The sequence below is a fragment of the Myotis brandtii genome, unplaced genomic scaffold (genome assembly GCF_000412655.1).
Source record: "Myotis brandtii unplaced genomic scaffold, ASM41265v1 scaffold152, whole genome shotgun sequence".
Taxonomy (NCBI): Eukaryota; Metazoa; Chordata; class Mammalia; order Chiroptera; family Vespertilionidae; genus Myotis; species Myotis brandtii.
The window spans coordinates 1,190,299-1,210,611 of record NW_005355502.1 but is presented as its reverse complement, the minus strand read 5'-3'; the positions used below and the strand labels follow the sequence as shown (position 1 = coordinate 1,210,611).

Genomic DNA, 20,313 nt, shown 5'->3' with positions numbered 1-20,313 from the left:
TGTTATGTAAAATTATTTATTTATCTAAGATGCACCTACACTGAATTTATCTAAAAATAAAAAAAGTCGATATTAAGAAAAAAATTGTAAATGGAAGATTATAAGAGAGGGTTTCGCATGCCAGCAAAAGTTACTGGCATGCCATGTTTGGCACGCGTGCCAGGGGTTGCCCACCCCTGCCTTAGTGCCTGGCAGGGGCCTGGGACTGCTATTGAATGAATGGGTGGGAAATGAAGAAGCAGACGGGGTTCAGAGTGGGCGTGGCTTTCAGTTCTGTCTTAAGAACGTTAGACTTTGTTCTGTAGGCCAGAAGATTTAGCCTGGGTCTGTAGGCCCATGAATAGAACTCAGGGGGTGAGTGAATATGAATGGGGAAAACTACATCTCATTCTCACATCCAGCTGAGATTTTGCATTTTCTTCCATGATGAATGTAGGCAGTAAACCCAGTAGTATTAGCAAGACCTGTGACTTTGTTACCAATAAAAATAACATGGGCTTTTTCATAGTCATTACAGATATTCCCTTAAAACTATGGTAGCTTCCAGGCATGCTGCCCAATTTTATTCAATGCAGCAGTTAGCAAACTATGATTCCTAGGCCAAGTCCAGTTTGCAGCCTGTTTTTTGGGGGGGGGGGCGGGGGGGGGGGTTTTTTTTGTAAATAAATTGTATTGGAACCATGCCCCCTTTTTCATACACAACAGCAGAGTTAAGTAGTTGTGACAGAGAAAAAGTTTGCTGATCCTGATTTAACGCACTGATAAGCGTATATGTGACTATAAAACAAATTTGGTTTTTAAAATATTTTGAAAAACTCTATTTCAACATAGTTATTTTCCTGTGTGATCCTATTTTACTTTCTGTATTTACAAACATCATTCTGCAAAGTCCGGAGGCTTCGTCAGGCCCAAGGTAAGAGCTCCTGCCCAGCCTGGTGACTCACAGAGTGACCGGGGTTAGGGTCACCTGATCCAAGATTGTTCAGTCAGCATAAAACCTCCCCAGCCCTTCTGCTGGCTCTGCTGACCTGCGTCCATCAGAGGATTTGGGATTCCATGGGCCCACCCAGGGCGCCTTCGCACATCCTCGCGTCTGTACCCAGAGCCACGCTGGTGTCTCTGGCCTCACCCACCGCCTCTGCCCTGGCAGGGTCGTCTCCATGTGCAAATACTTCCAGGAGAGTGTGAAGGAGCTGTCACTCGACTACTACAACACACTTCGCAGACACAATTACGTCACCCCCACCTCCTACCTTGAGCTGATCCTAACCTTTAAGACCCTCTTAAATAGCAAGAGGCAAGAGGTTGACATGATAAGAAACCGCTACCTGACAGGCCTGCAGAAACTCCAGTTCGCAGCTTCCCAGGTGAGAAGGGCCACCACAGAGCAGGGGCGGAGGCTGAGGGCCGGTGGGCGCGGGGGGCCTTGTCCAGGTGCTGCATTCAGGCCCAGCATCCCCGCCCGCAGGACGCCCTCACAGCCTCCTCCCAAGCCCAGCACATTGAGTTGTCTTTACTCAAGATTTTAATAGTTTGTTCATCGTGGATTTGGGGGGCATTAATTTTGACTTAAAATATTGCAACAAAATACTATGTATCGTGGTACTCGTTTTCTGGTGCCCCCTTGAATATTGTGCCAAGGTGAGTGCCTTGCAGGCCTACCCAGGCCCTGGCCCTGCCAGAAGCCACTGGTCAGGATGAGGCCACGGTTAGGAGCAGGCTCTGTGCCATCAGAGTCCTGGGCTCCAGTCCCAGTTCTCAACTCACCGGCTTCTTGGGACCTCAGTGTCCTCTTCTGTTGGTAGGTGGTAGTCCGTGCTTCGTGGGCTGTCGTGAGGATTTGAAACGCTGACACAAATACCAAATGCCTGGCGTATGAGTTTGTATTCATTTGTGCTTGGACAGGCCATCTTGACAAGCCAACTAAAGTGAGAGCCACATTAAGATAGGGATTTTCAGCACCAGCACAGGTCCGAGACAACTGAATGCTTGCCAGTAGGTTGGCCCGTTGCTGAGCCCAGCAAATCCATGAACACTGCAGCCCAGGGCCGGGGAGGCCGTATGGGCATCCTTCATGCTCTGTTCCTAGCTCTGAGCCGGTCCAACTGGGATCCTTTGCTTTTAGAGAGAGAATGAAGGTGGCAGGTCACTCCCCCTGAGCCCCCCAGGCCCAGGGCTGCGTATAGGAAAGCTCACCTGGAGATACCAAGACGCAGAGGCCAGGTGACTGTCCACAGTCACGCAGCCCAGTGAGTCAGTGCCCCAAGAGGTCAGGCCGGAACTGAAAGTCAGACGCATGGTCCAGAGCCCGTGTCATGGCCAGGCCAGGGTGCCTGCGTCTCTCCCCGCGCTTCCCGGGCCTGGGCGCAAGGTCACAAACCCTCTTCACATAAGGACACAGAACCAGGGGGGGAGTCCCAGCTCTGCATCGGGAACATCTAATGAATTGAGTTGCCTGAGAAACGGCACCCCTCCCTCAGCAGCAGCCAGCTGCCTCCCATCAGAGGTGCTCACACAGTTCGAATGTTTAGAGAGGGAAACGGCCTGCAAGTCCCTTCCATCCCAGGCATCTCAGCCGCACTCACGTGCTTCCTTCACGGACTTGGAAACAATGTAGGAGCTCGTTGATCAGAGCGTCAGCCGATACGCCAGGGTTGCAGGTATGATCCCCGAACTCGGCACACACAGGAAACAATGCATAAATACATGGAACAGCAAATCGCTGTTTCCCTCTTTCTCAAACAAATAAATGAATGGATAAATGAAGTGGATTTCCTTCTAACTTGCTCTTGCTCTCCCTCTCCTGCCCCCAACACTAGAAGGTGGGATCAACAACGAGAAAGGCCTTTTGATATGTTTTAAGTTTATGTGTCTAGTGCCGAGCAGGGTGCCCGGAATCTGCAACGCCTGGTGTGAACCTCACTAAGCATTGAAACATCCAGGCGACTCCAGCCAACAACAGACCCCAGTTATGCTGCAAATGCCTAGGCTGGAGGATGGTTCAGACCGGCCTCGCGGTCATTTCACAACGTCACGCTCGCTCCCTGTCTCCTTGCCAGGTGGCCGTCATGCAAGTGGAGCTGACGGCACTCCAACCCCAGCTCATCCAGACGTCCGAGGAGACCGCCAACATGATGGTGCGGATCGAAGAGGAGACCATAGAAGCCGATGCCAAGAAGCTCCTGGTGCAGGCGGATGAAAAGGAAGCCAACGCCGCTGCCTCCGTTGCTCAGGGCATCAAGGTATAAAGATCCGGGAGGCGGGGAGCCCGCACAGCTCTGCGGGAGGTGTGGTCGTGTGGTCGGCCCGTCCTGCAGATGAGAAAAGTGAGGCTTGGAAAGGGCAGCGACTGTCTCAGCAGCGCCAGCCGCTGGGTGATGAGCTCACTCCCTGCCCCTGGCTGTTTCCAGGGAGCCGGACCGTGTTAGTCTCTGTCTCTCAGAGTCAAGGCCTACGAGACCCAGTATGACCGACCCTCGTCTCTAGGAGCCCCTCACTCTGCTTTGGCCATGCTGGTCTCCTGCCTGTTCTTTAAAAACACACAAGGCACACTCCGCCCAGGGCCCTGCACCGGCTGGCGGCTCTGCCCAGAGCACTCTTCCTCCAGCCTGGACACCTCTCTCCTCCATCACGTCTTTGCTCACGTGTGCCTGGCATGTCATAGGGTGGAACGAACGTTTGTTGAGGACAGATTGTTGACCTAGAGAACTCCGTTTGCCAGTCCTGGGCAGGCGTTTCCTGCTCAGCTATTGGAGGAAAGCCTGGCTGGCACTCCCGTGAAGCTATATATTTCTCAAAGCACTTTCAGCTGCACAGCTCCACTAGCGCAGCCCGCAGCCCGGCAGCCTTGGGCACAAGAGTGACAGGACAGTACCCGAGAGTCAACAGCATGCACTTCCATAGCTGCACAGCCAGTCGGCGGGACCGGACCCAGGGTGTGGCACTTAGCGTAGCAGACTTGTCCCAACGCTCCCAATTAGCAGTTAGAAAACCCTTTTGGCCGTTCTTACAGCAGGAGCTTGAGCCAGTGTCTGGCTTCCAGGGTGAATAAATAACGGGGCGCCTCCTCCAGGACAGGCCGTCCAGACGGCTCCCTTCAACGAGCCTGAGGCCTGGCCTCTCGGAGCTGCCCTGGGTCCAACCCCTGGTCCCAGTGTCACACAGTGAGGGTGTGGCCCAGGCAGCCGGGGACGCACTGTGACACACGCTTTTTTCTTTTATGATCTTGGAATAATTATCGACTTTTCAAAATCAAGAGACTGCAAGTAAAATGTCTAAAGTGTCAGCTTTTCTGAGAACAAAAGTCAAGCATCGGCGACACGGGACCCCCTTCCTGGGAGCAGCCGTCAGGCGTGGACGGCGCTGCCCGTGGGTGTCCCGTTCACAAGCCGCCCGCCCCCTGCCGGCGTGTCGGCTGGCCTGGAGCTGGAGGCACATTAGTTTGAGCTCCTCCTGGTAGAATCAGGCACCTCAGGGCTCAGGATTTGCTCAGCTTCCTCACTGTAACCTGGGGAGACAGAGGGGATACAAAGGCATGTCGCATGGTCCAGCACACCGAGCTCGAGGGCCCGTGTTAACCACCCCGACAGGGGGCCTTTACCCTGTACCGGGACTTGCCTGGAGGAAGGCCAGCCTGTCGCCACGCGTGGGTGCCTCACAGCCAGGCCTCTGCTCTGCAGTGTGAGGGGAGCAGAGGTCCCTGGGCAGGAGGGGCAGGGAGGGTGCAGAGCGACCCGCACACTCACTCCTGGTTTGGCTGGGAAGGGAGGGCCGTGCTCTGCCATCCCCCAGGACAGGAGTGAGGTCGGGAGGTGAGTCAGGGGAAGGAGGCTGTGCTGTGTGAGTGCCTGAGGCTTTATGGGGAGCCCAGTCCCTTTCTGAGCCCCAAGGGCTGCAGTCCTGGGCTGGTTTCACCTCCTGAGGGAGACCCTGGAGGGCGCCCCACGAGGAGATGAGGGGACTGGCTGACAGAACGCAGGCCCCACAAGTACAGCAGTGGCTTAAACTGGCTGATTCTTTTAAGTTAATGAATCATTTTTCCTAGTGAGGACAAGTGATGCCAGGATTACTGCAGGGCTGGGCACATTCCAGCAGTGTCACACAGCCCTGCTGGGAAGTCAGCTTGAGCCCTGGCCAGTGTGCTCAATGGTTAGAGCGTCTGCTGTTGCATCAAAGGCTCTTAGGTTTGATTCCCAGGCAAGAGCATGTACCTAGGTTCGATCCCTGGCCCCGGTGAAGGAGTATTCAGGAGGCAACCAATCAATGTGTCTCTCTCACATTGATGTTTCTCTCTCTCTCTCTCTCTCTCTCTCTCTCCCTCTCTCTCTCTTTCCCTTTCTTTCCCCCACCCTCCTCCCTTCCACTCTTTCTAAAAATTAATGGAAAAAATATCCTCAGGTGAGGATTAACCAAACAACAAAAAACAAAAGAAGTCAACTTTAACTCCGTTTCCATCATTGCCATCAATCATATCATGGTTGCAATTTATGTCGTGCTTTTAAAAAAATTTTTAACATCATATCCCAAATGTCATAGAGTCGCTTTAATGACCATGTTAGGCAGACAGTTTACCATCAAGTAGCCCCCCTCTGGCCCTGCCCCCTCTCGGTGCTTTGGGGTGCCCTGGGGGTGCCCCGGATTTGCCCCAGGAAACTGCAGAGCAGATTCACCTGGAGCTTGAAGTGCAGTGCCCAGGCCCCACCCAAGCCGAGGACCAGACTCTCTGGGGGGCCTGGGGAGGGGCACCCACTGCACTCAGAGTTGGAATCACCTGGCAGCAATGTCACGATGAGAGCGAGTTTGAGACGCCCGACGAGCGAGCAGCGGGAACCCAGGCCTGGACCCTGAGGGAGAGCCGTGGCTGGGCCGCAGGGAGGCAGGGTGTGGGTCCCCGGCATGAACAGAACCAGGGCAATGTGGCGCCCCGGGCACCTGGGGACCCCAGAGCGGTGGCCGAGCCGATGCCTTCTGGTCCCTGCCCCAGCTCTGCAGCTGCTGTGAGGGAGGCAGGGCCAGGCTGGTTCTTCCTCTGCCTCCACTCGGTGCACATCCCGTGGCTGACGTGGGGGCCAGTGGAATGGCCCAGGCCTGGCCATTCATTTATTTAATACAGGGATATGGACATGGCTTGCTTATGGGTGGGGGGTGTTTGAATGTAATGGAGCTAAATAAATCATTGCTATCCTATATAATAATAGGGTAATATGCAAACCAACCAAACTGCTGAATAACTGGTCACTATGATGCGCACTGACCACCAGGGGGCAGACGCTCAATGCAGGTGCTGCCCCCTGGTGGTCAATGCGCTCCCACAGGGGGAGTGCTGTTCAGCCACAAGCTGGGCTGACGGCTGGCAAGCATAGTGGTCAACCTCTGTGGCAGCGGTAAGGATGTCCAACTGATGGCTTAGGCCGGCTTCCCACAGGGCACGGGCCTAAGCCATCAGTTGGACATCCCCTGAAAGCTCCCAGACTGTGAAAGGGCACAGGCTGGGCTGAGGGACCCCCCTCACCCCACCGAGTGCACAGATGTTGTGCACCAGGCCTCTAGTAGGTTTATAAGAGAGCGGAAAACCTATAATAAAGAATCCATGATACACGTACCCATACATGCATACATACACACACACATATGTGGGAAAGCAGGACCACCTGTGTCGGTTTGCCCATCATCATAACCTGCAGGATCTAGACGCCAGGGCTCGCTGCTCTGCCTCAGACTCAAGCTCCCCGTGGAGTCTGCTCACCAGCTGGGGATCACCTGGGCTGCGGGCTGCACTCCACACCGGCTGGGGATCGCCTGGGCTGCGGGCTGCCCTCCACACCGGCTGGGGATCACCTGGGCTGCGGCTGTGCTCCACACCGGCTGGGGATCGCCTCCACACCGGCTGGGGATCACCTAGGCTGCGGGCAAAGCTGGGAGTCAGGCTTGGAGCTTGGTGCCATACCTGACCAGCTGCGGAAACTGAGCTAACTCATTTGCTTCCTGAAAACTTGTTTTTCTTTTTCTTTCTTATTTGGTCATTAGACCTCTAACTACTCTATAAGATCCCTTCCTGTTCTAAAAGTTTCATAATGTTAAGCTTTCTTTTTTTAATTGAGATGTAACTCACATACCATTAGATCCACCCTTTTAAATTATGCAATTGTGGCTTTTCGCATTTTCACAGAGTTGTACAACCACCGGCATTATTTAAATCCAGAATATTTTCCTCCTCACAAGCAGCCCCCGACTCCCCTCCGGACCCTGGCAGCCACTCGCCGACTTCCTGCCTCACAGGATTTCTCTGCACATGCATGTATATGGGATCACGGCGGCCGGGGTTCTGTGTCTGGTTCCTGTCACTCAGCATGAAGTGTTCAAGGCTTATGTCTGTGTTATTTCATGAATCAGTATTTTTATGGCTGATATTTCATTGTGTTAATTTTGTTTTTAAATGAGGAAATAATGTCTCCTCCCAGATGTCACTAGCCAACTCCCGTCTCTATGCCTGTTCTCACTCCTACACTCGACCTTGCATCCCCCTGAGCCGCGTCCTGCCCCTGCCCCTCCCCGCTCAGCTCCCCGCACCTTCATCTTCCCTGGACTGGCCCTGACCCTCTTCCCATCTGTCACTCACCTGTGAAGACTCATCCTTCATCGCTCAACCCATCCTTGGTCCCCACTACATATATCTCTTGGGAATTTTTTTAAAAACAAAGGCTTGATTTTTTTTAATATTACAAACCATCTGAATTCCTAAATGTCCAAGGCATCCAGGCTGCAGCCCCCAAGGGCCGTGCCGGCCTCCCCGCACCCAGAGCCCTGGGCACCTTCCCGGAAGAACGGCCGTGGGCGGTGCCTCTGCCCACCCCCTCCCGGACGGTTTTCTCCAGGAGCAGAGCCTCATCCTCCCCGTGCCAGGCATGCCAGGCGCTGCGCTCACCCCTTTGTCCCCGTGTGCCCGCAGGACGAGTGTGAGGGGGACCTGGCCGAGGCCATGCCAGCACTGGAGGCCGCACTGGCTGCGCTCGACACCCTGAACCCAGCGGACATCTCCATGGTGAAGTCCATGCAGAACCCCCCCGGCCCCGTCAAGCTGGTCATGGAGAGCATCTGTGTCATGAAAGGGCTGAAACCTGAGAGGAAGCCGGACCCCAGTGGCAGCGGTAACCCGCCCAGCGCGTGGCGCCCGCGTGTGCACACACACACACACACACACACACACACACCCACACACACCCCCGCAGGCAGTGTGCGCAATCTCGGAGGAAGCGAGAGGGGCGCCAGGCTGTGCGTGCGCTCCAGACCAGAGAGCTCCCTGTGCCTCCTCACCGCCCCTCTCCTCCCAGGAGCCAGGAAAATGCTGGTTTCGCAGGAGAGCTGAGCAGTCAAAGCTCCTGCCTGCAAATCATTACAAAGACGAAGGTCAGGGAGACCCACAGGCACATAGACACAAAGAGATCATGAACAGGGAGAGATCCGAGGGAAGGAATTAGGGGGCAGATGGAGACAGCGACAGAGAGAGAGGATGGGGGACAGACTCAAGCACAGTGTCAAACAGAGAAACGGGAGAGAACGACATGGAGGCTGTGAAGAGAAACAGACAAAGACAGAAACACAAAGGCTGCCAGTGAGAGAGAAATGGAGAGGGACGCAGAGGTACAGAGAGAGAGAGACATGCAAACGTAGAGCAAGGGGAAGAAGAGAGAGACAAGGAGACACAGACACTACGGGAGAAGAAGAGGGAGGAGGAATATGAGATGGTAGAGGAGAATCTGAGGCAGAGAGATGAGCAGAGGGAGGCAGAGGCAGACTGGGAGGGAGGTGGGGAGACAAGGATTCCAGGGGAGAGAGGAAAGCGCCTTATATAAGTGAGACTAGCCGCATTAATAGGTAAATGTTCAGTCTCCTTAAAATCAGATTTCCATGTAGGGTCTTGTATGAAGACAGGTGCCTTGGAATTGAACGAGGTTGAGGCTTCCACTTCCCATTGGTTAGCACTCCCTCTTTCCTGGTGGTGGTGGCCGAAGCCCCATGAAGGAGACGCAGAAGGAATGGGGAATGGACAAGCCGGTGTGGACTTGACAGGGGGCCGTTAGGGCAGCAGGTGCGGGGCGTTCAGTGGGGCTGAGCAAGGTGAGCCAGCCAGCACATCTCCACTCGGGGCACCCAGGACCCGCGGGGCATGAAGAGGCTGAAGCCCGGCCCCGCCGGCGCCTCTTTGAGAGCCGTGGGGATCCTCACTCCGTTGGTCTGGGCATGGCCTCTGTGTGAATTAGCATTTTATTTTATTTTTTTGAACTCCTGTGTGGTTCGAAGGTGCAGCTGGGGGTGAGAACGGTGCACAAATCATAGCCAGGTCCCAGCAGTCATTTCTCTTCTTGGATCATTGATGATCCACACAGGACCCATTGTTCGCCTCTCTAGCTCAAAGGTAAAGCAAATTGTGTGCACTACTCACTTACCCTGCAGCATTCAGCCCGGACAGTGGGCTGCAGTTAGTTTTGGGCATCCTGGATTTACATGGAGCGGGTCACTCTCCTGACGGTAAACAAAAACCTCCATGGGAATGTTTGATCGCTGTGCTTGAGTTAGAAACAGGACACATTTGCACTGTTGTAATTAATATGATGCCTCAAGTACAGCTTTTTTTAAATGCTCACCCAAGGACTTTTTCATTGAGTTGAGAGAAAGAGGAAGGGAGAGAGAAAGAGAGAGAGAGGAGGGAAAAAACAAACATCAATGTGAGACAGAAACATCAATCGGTTGCCCGACCGGGGGTGGAACCTGCAACCTAGGCATGTGCCCTGACCTGGAATCAAACCCTCCACCGTGGACGACGCTCCAAACAACTGAGCCCGTAGCCAGGACTCATGGACGCTTGTTAGGATGAGCGATGGTTACAGTGCCATGAGCCAAAAGGCCTCCAACCTTTCCAACCTGTCAGCCTTTTAGGAGCCGCCTGGGATGAGGTCAGGGCTCACTCAGCCCGGGGTCAGCGTGACGAGGGCTAAGGAGAACAGGCCCGGCTTCGTCTTGGGCAGGTGGCAGAGGGCCTCTGTCCAGCTGCAGTCTTCTTCCCCCCACCGCCTTCTCTTGGGCCCCCACTCACTCACGAGGAGGACGCTTTGGGTTCGTTCCATCCAGTCCACCTCCCAGACACGAAAAAGAATATTTAAAACACATGCCATGACTCCTTTGCCCTCTCCATCTATGGCTGGGATGAGGGGCAACATTCATTCAATACAGACCGATGACCGAGTCTCAGGCACTGTGCGGAGAACAGTAAACACAGACCCCTCACCGCTGTGAGGGAGAGGCCGCAATAAAAAGTAAGCAAAATGTCACAGCTTGCAACAGATGCTGTAAAAAGAACAGACGCTCTAGCTGCTGGGATGAAGGGCAATGCTGTGGGAGGGGTGCAGGGGCCGCTCGTTGGGGCTCATCTAGGGAAACCCCTCTGTGGCCCGTGAGGGTGGTTTCTAAAATGAGCCCCCAGTCTGGTCAGGAGCCAGCTGCAGGCACGCACAGCTCATGTAGGGAAGCCTCGGACAGCGAGGCGTTGCAGGAGGCCCTTCGTGACTGGCGTCCGAAGAGCAAGGCAGCGATGAGGGGTGAGGTCAGTAGGCCTCCCAGACCATGGTGAGGAGCTTAGACTTTCCTTTTCTTATTTAGATTTTGTATCTTTAAAGCAGCTTTAAGTTCACATCAAAGAGGTTTCCCATATTCCCCTGCCCTCACCCATGCACAGTCTCTCCCGTCCATTATCAACACCCGCCACCACAGCAAACCTACACGGACACATCATAGTCACCCAAAGCCCATAGTTTACACGACTGAATGCCCTTGGAGGAGCACATTCTACGGGTTTGGACAAACATATAAGGACGTGTCCATCGTTATGGTATCATACAGAGTATTTTAAAGTCCTCTATAGGATTTGAATTTTTTTGCCAGATCTGAGGAACCGTCACTGCAAAGCTTTAAGTCTCAGCCAGAAATCTTAATGATAGTCTTATTCCTTTGCTCACTTGACAGGCAAAATGATAGAAGATTACTGGGGGGTATCAAGAAAAGTTCTTGGCGATCTGAAGTTCCTGGAGAGCCTTAAGACATATGACAAAGACAACATCCCCCTAATAATCATGAAACGGATCCGAGAGAGATTTATCGACCACCCAGATTTCCAGCCGGCCGTCATTAAAAACGTGTCATCTGCCTGTGAGGGTCTGTGCAAGTGGGTGAGAGCCATGGAGGTGTACGACCGCGTGACCAAGGTGGTCGCTCCCAAGCGGGAGCGGCTGAAGGAGGCAGAGGGGAAGCTGGACATCCAGATGCAGAAGCTGAACCTGAAGAGAGCAGAGCTGAAGCTGGTGGAGGACCGCCTCCAGGCCCTGAACGATGAATTTGAGGAGATGAACATCAAGAAGATGACCTTGGAAGAAAACATTGATATCTGCTCCCAAAAGCTCATCAGGGCAGAAAAGCTCATCAGCGGTCTTGGGGGAGAGAAGGACCGATGGACAGAGGCTGCCCGGCAGCTGGGGATCCGCTATACTAATCTGACCGGGGATGTGCTGGTGTCTGCGGGGACTGTGGCTTACCTAGGGGCCTTTACCGTGGATTATCGGGCCAAGTGCCAAAATCAGTGGCTGGCCCAGTGTAGCAAGAGGGTCATCCCCGGCTCCAGTGACTTCAGTCTCAGCAACACGTTGGGGGATCCCATAAAAACCCGAGCCTGGCAGATGGCCGGGTTGCCTGTTGATTCCTTCTCCATCGACAATGGCATCATTGTGTCCAATTCCAGACGCTGGGCCTTGATGATTGACCCTCAGGGGCAGGCCAACAAGTGGATCAAGAACATGGAGAAAGTGAACAAGCTGTCTGTCATCAAGTTCTCGGACAGCAACTATGTGAGGACACTGGAGAATGCCCTGCAGTTTGGCACCCCTGTCCTACTAGAGAACGTGGGGGCAGAGCTGGATGCCTTCATTGAGCCCATCCTGCTCAAGTCCACATTCAGGCAGCAAGGGGTCGAGTACATGAGGCTGGGTGAAAACATCATCGAATACTCCAAGGACTTCAAGCTATACATCACTACCCGCTTGAGGAACCCACATTACCTCCCTGAAGTCGCGGTGAAAGTCTGCCTCCTCAACTTCATGATCACCCCCCTGGGCCTCCAAGATCAGCTGCTTGGCATCGTGGCTGCCAAGGAGAAGCCAGAACTGGAAGAGAAAAAGAACAAGTTGATTGTGGAAAGTGCCAAGAACAAGAAGCAGTTAAAGGAGATTGAAGACAAGATCCTAGAGATCCTCTCCTTGTCTGAGGGCAACATCCTTGAGGATGAGACGGCCATCAATGTGTTGTCCTCCTCCAAGGAGCTGTCTGAAGAGATCTCCGAGAAACAGGAAATTGCTTCGGTGACAGAAACGCAGATCGACCAGACTCGGATGGGCTACAAGCCGGTGGCTGTCCACTCTGCCACCGTCTTCTTTTGTATCTCTGACCTGGCCAACATCGAGCCGATGTACCAGTACTCCCTGACATGGTTCATCAACCTCTACATGCAGTCGCTGGTGCACAGCAAGAAGAGTGACCAGCTGGACCTGCGCATTGAGTACATCATTGAGTACTTCACCCTCAGCATCTACAACAATATCTGCCGCTCTCTGTTTGAGAAGGACAAGCTGGTTTTCTCCCTCCTCCTGACCATTGGCATCTTGAAAGAGAAAAAGCTAATTAACGAGGAAATTTGGTACTTTCTCCTCACTGGCGGCGTGGCCCTGGACAACCCCTTCCCCAACCCAGTTTCTGAATGGCTGTCTGAGAAAGCGTGGGCCGAAGTGGTTCGTGCATCCTCGTTGTCAGGATTGAATGGCCTGATGGAACATTTGGAAGAAAATGCTGATAAATGGAAGCTCATCTATGACTCAGCATACCCCCACGAGGAGAAGTTCCCTGGCATTTGGAAGTTCCTTCAAGGGTTGGAGAGAATGGTGATCCTGCGATGTTTGCGGCCCGACAAGATGATCCCGGCCACCCGGGAGTTCATTGCTGAGCACATGGGCAACGTGTACATTGAGACCCCTACATTTGACCTCCAGGGGTCCTACAATGACTCCAGCTGCTGCACACCCCTGATTTTCGTGCTGTCTCCCGGCGCAGACCCAATGGCAGGTAAGGGTGGACTGTGGTATGAAGAGCCCAAAATGTGAATGGATGGCAATAGCATGTCCCCTTTAGCAGGCATCTCCAATTCAGATGGCTCTGAAGGCCAGCAGTGAATAGGCCGGGCGGGGTGGGGCGTGGCGACTGCAGGTTTCTTTCCCGCCTAAAGGGCCAGCTGCTACTCCACCCTCTGTGCCCTCTGGTGCTGTGAGCCAGATCATCTGATTTTTTCAAGAGAAACAAGAAATGCAAAAAGCACTCCTTTTGACATCTTGAGAACTCATTCAAATGTTTTCTTAAAAATTGTGCGAGGGCCAAGCTGTGGCTAGATTTAGCCTGGCTGTTAATTGGCCACCTTTGTTTTAAACCATTTTTTCTGACTATCTCAGCTGGGCTTTCCTCTTTTCTTTTAATTTTTTAACTTTTTGGATAATTAGTACTGTGAGTCATGATTTAACAACCAAGCAATGCCATAAGGTGTAGAAGTGTGGCTCAACCAGGGCCATTTTGCCCTCAAGGGACATTTTACAAAGTGGGGAGCATTTTTATTGTCACAACTAGGGGTGCTACTGGCATCTAGTAGGTAGAGACCAGGGTGCTGAACACCTCACAGTGCACAGGGCTCAACAGTGGATTATCTGGCCCCGCCTGTCAGGAGAGCTGAGGCCGAGGAACGCTTATGTAGAGTGAAGGTGCCTCTTCCTAGTGCTCCCAGGAGTAGCCACTGTTACCAGGTTGTGTATTTTCCCAGGAATCATTTGTGCTTATTAAAGGGTATGTGTTGTTTTCAGGAATTAGTTTTCTGTTCCGTTGAGGGATTGCAAAGCTTTAGTTGTCTCTGTTGCTGAATGAAGGAAGAGTGTCAGAAACGCAAATGACAAGGTTGGCGTGTTGGGAGAAGGCCAAGGGGTGTGACACGCACCTGACCCAGGCGGATCCAGCACCTGCCCACGAAGGCAGTCAGAGGTGGCAGCTGGGAGCCATGGGTCTCCTTTCCAGGTTCTGTGCCAATACGTTATCGCCAAAGATCAGCTGGGGCTGTCACAACCAATACCAAAGACGGGTGCCTTGAACGGCAGACGTGGTTCCTCCCGGTCCTGGAGAACAGAAGTCCACGCTCAGGGCTGCTGAGGCCTCTCCGCGCTCACTCGTGGCCACCTGCTTCCTGTGTTTGTACAGGGTCTTCCCTCTATGCCTGTCTTCATCTCCTCGTGTAAGGACACCAGTCATAGTGGATTAGGACCCGCCCTCTTGACCTCATTTCAATTTAACTACCTCTGTAAAGACCCAGGTCCTGGGAGTCAGGACCTCAAGATATGGATCTGGGGGGGCGGAATTCAGCCCACAGCAGAGTCCGTGTGTAATCCTTGGGACATCAGTTCTCCCATTTGTTGTCTGTGCTGACAGTCCCTGAGCGTGGTTGGTAGTTGGTGGTAGTTTACTGTGCGTTCACCAACAGCAGCGTGTGTTGTTTTGTGGGGGTCTCGCTGGCGTGGGTTTCAGGAGTGCCCTAACTGAATAGTCTATAGACGCAAACAACGGTGCCCGGGTGTCCCGTTCCAGGTCAGTATATAGGGATTTTCTCAGCGTGGGGACCTGTGGCGTAGGCTGCCTGCTCTGATTTCTCACTGGAGGGTTTTTATTTTCCCATCCAGGCTGCAAGCCAGTGGCAGCTTCCACGGTGCTTCTTGAGTCAGTGACCAGATTTCTGGCCTTCTCTCCATGAAGGTGCAGCCCTTGGAGGACCCTAACTTTATTTTTTTTTAAATCTCAGTTCCAGCACCCCACCTCTTTTGAGTGCAAAGTTATGCCCATCTCCCATGGGCAAACACCGCTTCTAAGCGGGTTAAATGACTTGTGGTATTTTCCAATGGGGAAATCCTTTGCAACCATGACAAAGAATAGGGCCTTTACACATGGACTGACGAGGGGACCTCTGAGTGAAGGAAGCACATGTGGGGTCCACAATTGGTGTGAGTATAATCGTGTTCCGCATGCCTGAAATGCATAAATGTCTCTGGGAGGACTCACAGAACCTAGTAGCATTGCTGCCTCTGAGGGAGAGAGAAGTGAGACTTACCTGAAATTTCGCTGTACAAACACCTGGTTTTCCCAGTAAAATAAATTCCTAAAATCCCAGTTCCTTGTCCTTTGGCTCTGTGCTCACCTCTCTAGTTTTGATCTCTGTCTTTATTTTTGGCACCTGGGAATTTCTCTTTCCTTCAACCCTGATTTTTTTCAGTTTCTGTAATTTTTAAAAATCAATAATGTCTGTATATTCAGAGCAAAAGAGGGACCAATAGTGTCTTTGCTCTCCATCTTCACCAAAGTCTAAAATTTCCCCAGAGACTTGCTTATTTGTAATTACCAGCAGTCAGTGAGTGTCTTTTGGAGCCCAGAATTGTAACGTGGCCCCCCTGTGACGTGACTGTGAATATGGTCTTGGCTGGCTCATTCTCTTAAAAGCCCCTTTTCCTCCTGGCCCCAGGCCTGCTGAAGTTTGCGGAGGATCTTGACATGGGAGGTACCAAAACACAGATCATATCCCTGGGCCAAGGCCAAGGCCCTATTGCGGCCAAAATGATCAACATCGCCATCAAAGAGGGGACCTGGGTGGTCTTACAGAACTGCCACCTGGCCACGAGCTGGATGCCTGCCCTGGAGAAGATCTGTGAGGAGGTGATCGTCCCTGAGAACACCAACGTCAGCTTCAGGTGAGAGGCTCCCGCGCTGCCTGTCCTGCGCGGCGCGGCTCCAGGCACCGTGCTGGTGGCAGGGAAGGCGAAGACGACCAGACACAGTTCTGCCTTAGGAGGCTCAGTCTAGCAGAAGGCAGCCTGCAGAGGAGCAATGTTCATGTTCTAAGAAGGGCCCTGGGACACGGAGGGGGAAGGGAGAGTCGGGGAGACCTGGAGGACTGATATTGGCCTGGGGTTTTGAAAGGTGAATAGGAGTTCACCAGGAAGGACATTCCAGGCAGAGGGGACAGCATTTGTAAAAAGCAAAGATGGTGTTAGGGAAGCACCAAGAAGCTATGCTGTGACCCTGGTGTGAGATGTTGTTGAGGGGAGGTGATAGGAAATGTGTCTGGAAAGGTCCATTAAATGTCAGCAAATCTGATGCTTAAAATTCTTTGTCTTTAAAAATATCTCACCTGTAGTCTAGGCTCCGCTGTCCTTGCTCTGGCCTATTTCTCAGGCGCCATGAAACACTGGAAACAGCTATGTGTTTCTGTGAACTTTAAAGCCCAGCAAGTAGCTTGGTTGTACATTTGCAGAGTGAGGAGATGAACCAGACAGACTTCAAAGCCCCTTTCAACTCCCATGTGCAGTAGTGCTCTTGGTCCAGCAGGGCCAGCCATACAGCCGGGGCCACACCCAGGCGACTGCTTGGTGATGTCTGGTGTATAAGCTAAGAATAGTTTTTACATTTTTTAATGGTTGAAAAAAATCAGAAGAATAATACCTCATGACACATGAAAATGATATGAAATTAAAATGTCATTGTCCATCAATAAAGTTTTGTTGCGATACAGCAATGCTCACTTATATATTATCAAGGATCAAGGATGCTTTCATGCTGTAGGTAATGTGGCAGCAACCATCTGCCTGCAAAGGCTGAGCGCTTACTATTTGATCCATTACAGCAGTGATTCTCAACCTTCTGGCCCTTTAAATACAGTTCCTCATGTTGTGACCCAACCATAAAATTATTTTCGTTGCTACTTCATAACTATAATGTTGCTACAGTTATGAATCGTAATGTAAATATCTGATATGCAGGATGGTCCTAGGTGACCCCTGTGAAAGGGTCGTTCGACCGCCAAAGGGGTCGCGACCCACAGGTTGAGAACTGCTGCTTTACAGAGACTTTGCCAACTCTTGTTCTTCCCCAAAGCCTGGTGGATGTTTTCATTTTAGTCATGTCTGCCTGAAAATAGGAACGTGTTTAGTGTTTATTTACAAAGCCAGACTAGGCCATAGTTGACTCTATTCATGTAAGACTCAGGGAAGATTCATGTAAGAGTTTAAGTGGGATCTACTAGTTTCAAGAATTCTGTTTGGTTTGGGATGATGAGTTGATTCATTGACCATTAATGACACACTCAATGAAGAAAAAATTATTCATTAAGGTCCTCAATACTATGTTCCTAATCCAAAAGGCATGAGCTCAGGTACCTACAGGAGCCAGGAATGTGCCACAGATGAGGGAGGGGGACTAGGCACAGGAACATTCCACTTTCCACACTACAGCAGCAGTCACCCTGGCTGTCAGCCTCAGGCGGGCACAACCGGGAGGACACACTCAATGAAGAAAAAATTATTCATTAAGGTCCTCAATACTATGTTCCTAATCCAAAAGGCATGAGCTCAGGTACCTACAGGAGCCAGGAATGTGCCACAGATGAGGGAGGGGGACTAGGCACAGGAACATTCCACTTTCCACACTACAGCAGCAGTCACCCTGGCCGTCAGCCTCAGGCGGACACAACCGGGAGCGGTGGGGACGGTAGAGGAGAAGCCACGCCCTTAGAGGAAGAAGAGCAGCCCCTGCTCATGCCGCTGGTGTTGCCATGCAGGAACGCAAGCCTCTTGTGATTGGATGTTGTCGTTATTTAAAGGGTATGTAGGGATCTAGAATTTTAAAAGAAAACCCTACATTTTTAAAAGTGGGCAATTACTTCAAAAATATGTTGCAGCATCAGGTTGGTTTTCTGGGCCTGAACTAGATGTCGGCCATCTGCAGACTAAGGCCAGGCCTCAAGCCAGCAGCGATAGCCTCTTCCCACCTCCCAGTCCCAGGCCTGGACCCACAGGGCCGTGCCTCCTCCCGACCTCCTCGCCTGTGTGGACGCTCAGCTGCGTCCTGTGTTTCTAATGGCCTTCCGTCACCAGATTCGCCTGTTGGTAAACCTCTCTAAAGTCTAGCAAAGCAAACAAACAAAAACCTGCAAAATGAAACAGAACAGGCTGCCACGGAGCTCGGGTAGGAAACACAGACGAAGGAAAGCCTAGACGCCAGTGCGCCAAAGTGTTAACTCACTGAGGTGAAGTTACCATCTTTTTGCTTCTACACACATTTGCATATGTTCCCATTTTTGTGCGCATAGATAAGCTTTTATATTTCAAAGGAAGAAGCCTTCCATACCTTCAGGGCCTGTTCCAAATGCCGCCTCCATGACTGTGGTCAGCAAGCTTTCTCTGTAAAGGGCCAGATAGTGAATATTTCAGACTTTGAGGCCACGTGGTCTCTGTTGCAACTACAGTGGGGCCTTGACTTACGAGTTTAATTCGATCCGAGACTGAGCTCATTAAGGAGCCTGTTAAGGAGCTCGTTAACTCAAATTACTCTGTCAACTCAATGCAAAAAATCGGGCGGAGAGACAGCTAGTATCTCAAAAAACTCGTTAGTCGGGACTCTCGTAAGTCAAGGCCCCACTGTAGTCAGCTGCAGGAAAGCAGCCGCAAGTCATATGTAAATGAAGGGGCAGAGCCAGGGCTGAGCACTGTATTTACAAAAGCAGGCCCTGCTGGCTTCTGCCCCTGGCTGGGCGGATTGCAGACTTCTCTCTGCAATAGAAACCTCCTGTTCCCGTGGGGACATTACTTCTCTTCTGCCCTGCGGTCTTGGTTCAATAATGCATTTACTGTGGCATCGGTTTGCTTGCCTTTTCTCCCCCGCCTGCCCCGTTTCCTCTCTAACAGCAAGGCTGTGAGGAGCTGGGAGCTGGGAGCTGGGAGCTGGCTCACTTCAGCCTCTCCTGGGTGCGGGCTTTAGCTCAGCCAGTCCAGCAGGGCAGACGGGGCCTGGACGGCGGGAGCCCGGCTCACCTCTCAGTTCAGCCACTTCTAGGGGGTGTGCACGTGAAACACCCACTCGGCATCTCCACGCTCCCAGTTCCTCTCTGGTCAGAGGGGTCGCAACCCCCCACAGAGGGGCTGGGAGGCAAAGCACAGGAAGGGACGTGTTGGTTCTTAGCCTGGCGGCACTGGGCGGTGCTCAGTGGATGGTGGCTAATATCTGTGTTACTGGTTTTTCCATTTAAGTTACTGCGTTGCTCTAAGTCAGTGGTTCCCAAACTTATTTGGCCTACCGCCCCCTTTCCAGAAAAAATATTACTCAGCCCCTGGAAATTAATTTTTTTTAAATTTTAATAGCAGTTACTCATCGCCCCCAAATGCACCTGTGGCCATCACCGCCCCCCCTGGATCGCTGCAGCGCCCACCAGGGGGCGGTAGCACCCACTTTGGGAATCACTGCTCTAAGTAGTTGGGTCGCTGTCCCTCCAGACTCTGGCTGACCAGCTACCCCTCCGAGAAGTTCCCAGTCAGCATCCTCCAGAACGGGATCAAAATGACCAACGAGCCTCCCAAAGGGCTGCGGGCCAACCTCCTGCGCTCCTACCTCAACGACCCCATCTCCGACCCCGTCTTCTTCCAAAGCTGCACGAAGGCCGAGATGTGGCAGAAGCTGCTGTTTGGCCTCTGCTTCTTCCACGCCATCGTTCAAGAGCGGCGGAACTTCGGGCCGCTAGGTAGGCGGGGCGCGGGCTCTGCTCAGAGGGATGCGGGGAGACGGTGCGCCACACAGCCTTCGGGACACACGTGTACTGAACGGGACTTGTTGGTTATCTGAAATTATAACTTTACCGAGGGCCCTGTACTTGTATTTAATAAACCTGGCAACCCCAGAACCAGGTCAGTGTCGATGCCAGGAAAAGAGGTGTTGCTGAAGTCACGTGACGGTGAGAGAATCGGGGCGTGAGATGTGTATGCGCCCACCTGGGGCACGGTGGCCATTGTCCACAAAGCACCACCAGGTAGTTTATAGCATGACAAGGAAAGAAATACGCTGGGACATGTTTGTCTGTGCTTCTCGAAAAAATAAAGGTGATGTGTTCACTAACATACCCAGCCATGGCCTCACTTCTCTAGATGCTGACTGGTTCCCGTGAGAGCCAAGCAGCGCACGCTGACAGGCTCCTGGCCGTCCGCGGCGGCCGCTGCGGCTGATCTGCTCCACAGCCTGGACGTGACCCTGCAGGGCCCTCAGCTCGTGCTCCTTAACCAGGAGGCAGCTGTCTCTGGGGGTCCTCTGAGCATCCTCTTCCTTTCCCTGCACACGCGCCCGGCTGCACGCGCGCCCTGGCCCTGCACAGAG

The 20,313-nt window shown here is 52.6% G+C and overlaps 1 protein-coding gene and 1 long non-coding RNA gene across 2 annotated transcripts in view; one reads left to right on the top strand and one right to left on the bottom strand.

The window, feature by feature from the left end:
* DNAH3 (dynein, axonemal, heavy chain 3) overlaps nucleotides 1-20,313 on the top strand; it is a 219,115-nt gene that overhangs the window by 185,918 nt on the left and 12,884 nt on the right. Inside the window, exons 49-54 of the mRNA XM_014535835.1 lie at nucleotides 1,151-1,367; nucleotides 3,060-3,242; nucleotides 7,949-8,147; nucleotides 11,020-13,161; nucleotides 15,641-15,866; nucleotides 19,443-19,687. Coding sequence (XP_014391321.1) covers nucleotides 1,151-1,367; nucleotides 3,060-3,242; nucleotides 7,949-8,147; nucleotides 11,020-13,161; nucleotides 15,641-15,866; nucleotides 19,443-19,687 — 3,212 coding nt within the window. The remainder of the gene's footprint in view (nucleotides 1-1,150; nucleotides 1,368-3,059; nucleotides 3,243-7,948; nucleotides 8,148-11,019; nucleotides 13,162-15,640; nucleotides 15,867-19,442; nucleotides 19,688-20,313) is intronic.
* LOC106725280 lies at nucleotides 3,171-7,998 on the bottom strand. The gene is made up of 3 exons (XR_001361143.1): nucleotides 7,925-7,998; nucleotides 6,746-6,803; nucleotides 3,171-3,311 (listed from the first exon to the last, which is right to left on the bottom strand). It is a non-coding gene; the product is annotated as an uncharacterized LOC106725280 (long non-coding RNA).